We start from the raw sequence: 3,061 nt of genomic DNA on the forward strand, positions 1-3,061 counted from the left end.
GCCGCGCCGCGCTCGAAGCCCGGCGGGGGCGGGCCCCTGCCCAGCAGGTGCAGGACGTAGTCGCGCTGACCTGGCGCGCAGGGCACCTCGTCCAAGCACTCGTACCGCAGGAGCAGCAACTGCAGCTGCAGCCCCCGCGCGCCTGCTCCGCTGCCCGCGCCCTTCTCGCCGCCGCTGCCGCCGCCGCCGCCGCCGCCCTTGCCGTCCGCGCCGCCGTCCAGTCCGAGCGCCTCCCTCGCGCGTTTTTCGAGTCGCAGCGCGGACTGCAGGTCCGACAGTTCGAATTCGAACGACAGGTAGCGCTCCCAGAGCGGCAGGCTGCGGCGGTTTGACTCCTCGGTCAACGCGCGTTCGAACAGGGCGCGCGCGTTGTTAGCGTCGCCGATGTCTGCAGGGAGGTCGGGGGTGGGAGCCGAGGGGCGCGGAGAGGGTGGGGGGAGGAAGGGGCGTTGGCTGGCGCGGGGGAGGCTCACGCGCAGCCGGGATCGGGGTTGGTTAGCCGGCCGCAGCGGCGACGCGGCGGCGCGACCCGCGGAACCGGGAGCCGTCCCCAGCCGCCCCTTCGACCCGGCGCGCGCTGGAAGGCCCGGACGCCACTGATTACCAGCGGTGCGGCGCCCTCCTGCCTATCCGGCACGCAGCACACAAAAAAGCTGCGTTCCCCTGTTCCACGCACACCCCTCGGCGGGCCGCCCTTTCCCGACCCGCCCTCAACAGACTTCCCGCCAACCCAGGAGCGCACCGCAGAGGAATCCAACGTACTGCAGGACGTACCGCGGCTCCGTGAGGCAGCCGCTGTCCAGGCCCTTTTCGAATATCTTGCGCGCCACCTGGAGGGCGGGAGTTCAAGTTTCAAACGGCACGGTGATAGACCAGAGTGACGTGAGACGACCCCGTGCGTGTGTGCGAGTATACACTGTTGAATGTGTTGCGCGTGGAACGTGTGCTGTGTTGACCGTGTTGGCTGGCGCGGGCGCAGTGGACGGTCGTGCCGGGGCCCAGCAGGCGCTCGCGGCGCGCGCACCTCCTTTTCCCGGGACAAGCGCCACTCCATGCCTGCCGCCGCCGCGTAGACCTGCCAGGGGCAGTCTGGCGCGCGGCGCGCCCGGATGAAGAGCTGGGGCCCGGGGGTGGGGGGGGGGGGTGTGCCGTGGGAGGGTGCAAAGGGTGAGCGTGTGGAGGGTGAGGGTGGGTGGCGGGGTGAATGGGGGGCCGGCCAAGAAGAGAGGGCTTTGAGGGGTCATAGTATGCCTGGACCCAGCGTGCGTTGCTGCCAAAAGAGAGCGACTGCAGGGACGCGCGTGCGTTCCAAGCCAGCTGCGCCATGGCGCGCAGCGCGCGCAAGCAACGTACCCAACGCAAGCCGCGGCCTCCCACGACCTCAAGCCGCCGCCCCCCCACCCCCCCTGTGATGCGGCGGCCCCCTTCAATGGATCAAGAAATCCACAGAGCACGCACCCGCCGCGACCCCGCCACGTCGCTGCGCCGCAGGTGGCGCATGTACTGGATCCACGCCAGCGCCCGCTGGTCCGGCGGCAGCTCCGCCACCGGCCCGCCACGCGGAGCCGCGGGCTCGCCCGGCGCGGCCGGCTTGGGCTGCTGCTGCTGCTGCTGCTGCTGCTGCTGCTGCTGCTGCTGCTGCTGGGGGTCGCCGGCGGCGCCCGCGGGGGCTGCCGGTGGCGGCTGCGCCTCGAGCTGAGAGACGAGGGCCTCATAGACCTGTGTGGGTGGTGGGGTTGGGGATTTGTGCGTATTCAAATTAGCTGAGAAGCAGAGACAAGACGAGGCTCGGCGCCTTTGGCACACACACACACGCGCACACTCTCAAACGCGCGTGCGTACTCACGCGCGCACACACACACACACACGCACACACACACGCACGCACACAGACACACATGCAGTCACGCACAACCTACTCACTCACGCGGGCGTGCGCACACCCCCCCCCCCACACACACACAAACAAATACACACACACGCGCACACACACATACACACACACACACACGCACACACACACGTGTCCATATACACACACACCTGCTTCGCCTCCTCCCCCTTGCCCATCGCCTCGTGGGCGTCCGCCAGCGCAAAGTGCAGCATCAGGCAGTCGGGCAGCGCCTCCGCCGCGCGCGTCAGGACCGCCACAGCCGCGTCCGGGCCGTCGCCGCTGTCGCCGTGCCACCGAGAGTACTCGTACCACAGCTGCGCGGGGGGAATCGATTTGCAAAATCACCAAGGGGGTCAGCAAATGGGCGAGTTAGTTGGATGGTGGCGTGTGGCGGGCGTGCCACAGGGAGTACTCACACCATAGCTGTGAGTCCGCACACACAGGGCGAACCGTCGGCGAGATTACAGAGGGGTCGGCAAGTGCGTGAGTTGGTTGGTGGGTGGCGTATGGCGGGCCCCGCACGGCGGCTGGGCCTCGAGGCATGGCGGAGTTTTGTGGGAAGGCGCATTGGGCCGTGCGCGGGGGTGGGAGGTGCCAGGGGGTGCTCGGAATGCGCGGCCGCGCCGCCGGCGCCGCCGGCGCCGAGGGCGGCGCTGCGCAGCTAGACAGCTAATGGTGATTGACAGGGCGTTCGGAGTTGCATATATGTGCACGCAAACGGCAGGAATCGTTTGGGCATTCAGAGAGACGTCGAGAGAGTGTGGGGATGAGAGAGTGCACGTGTTTTTTTTGTGTGAGTGTGTGTTTGTGCAAGAGAGGGGGGGAAGGGACAGAGAGAGAATGTGTGTGTGTGTGTGTGTGTGCGCACGCGCGTGTGTGTGTGTGTGTGTGTGCATGCGCACACAAGAGAGGGAGAGAGAGAGGTGTGTGTGCATATGATGTGTGGTGTCTGTGTGTGCGCGCATGTGCGCTGTGCGTGCGTCCTTGTGCGCCATGTCATCGTGTGTGCATGCCCGCGCGCACCTCCGGGAAGTGCCTCAGCGCCATGAGGGCTTGGTCATATGCCAGCGCCACGCGCGCCACCAGAGCCTCCCGGTCCAGCCGCTGGGGGTTGGAGCGCTCAGAGTCGACGTACGCCTTCCAGAGCCGCGCCTGGTGCTCCTGTGC

The 3,061-nt window shown here is 67.8% G+C and overlaps 1 protein-coding gene across 1 annotated transcript; it reads right to left on the minus strand.

Moving 5' to 3' along the window:
- Positions 1-70: 70 nt before the first annotated feature.
- On the minus strand, positions 71-2,941 carry MNEG_15676 (mRNA 3'-end-processing protein RNA14; the record flags this gene model as incomplete). The annotated part of the gene is made up of 6 exons (XM_014035853.1): positions 71-388; positions 743-830; positions 1,025-1,117; positions 1,459-1,719; positions 2,044-2,208; positions 2,918-2,941. Coding segments are annotated over 6 exons (949 nt in total), but the record flags the coding sequence as incomplete, so codon positions are not given.
- Between the last annotated feature and the right edge of the window lie 120 nt (positions 2,942-3,061).

This window comes from Monoraphidium neglectum (assembly GCF_000611645.1).
Source record: "Monoraphidium neglectum strain SAG 48.87 unplaced genomic scaffold scaffold05555, whole genome shotgun sequence".
In the NCBI taxonomy this organism is placed as follows: domain Eukaryota; kingdom Viridiplantae; phylum Chlorophyta; class Chlorophyceae; order Sphaeropleales; family Selenastraceae; genus Monoraphidium; species Monoraphidium neglectum.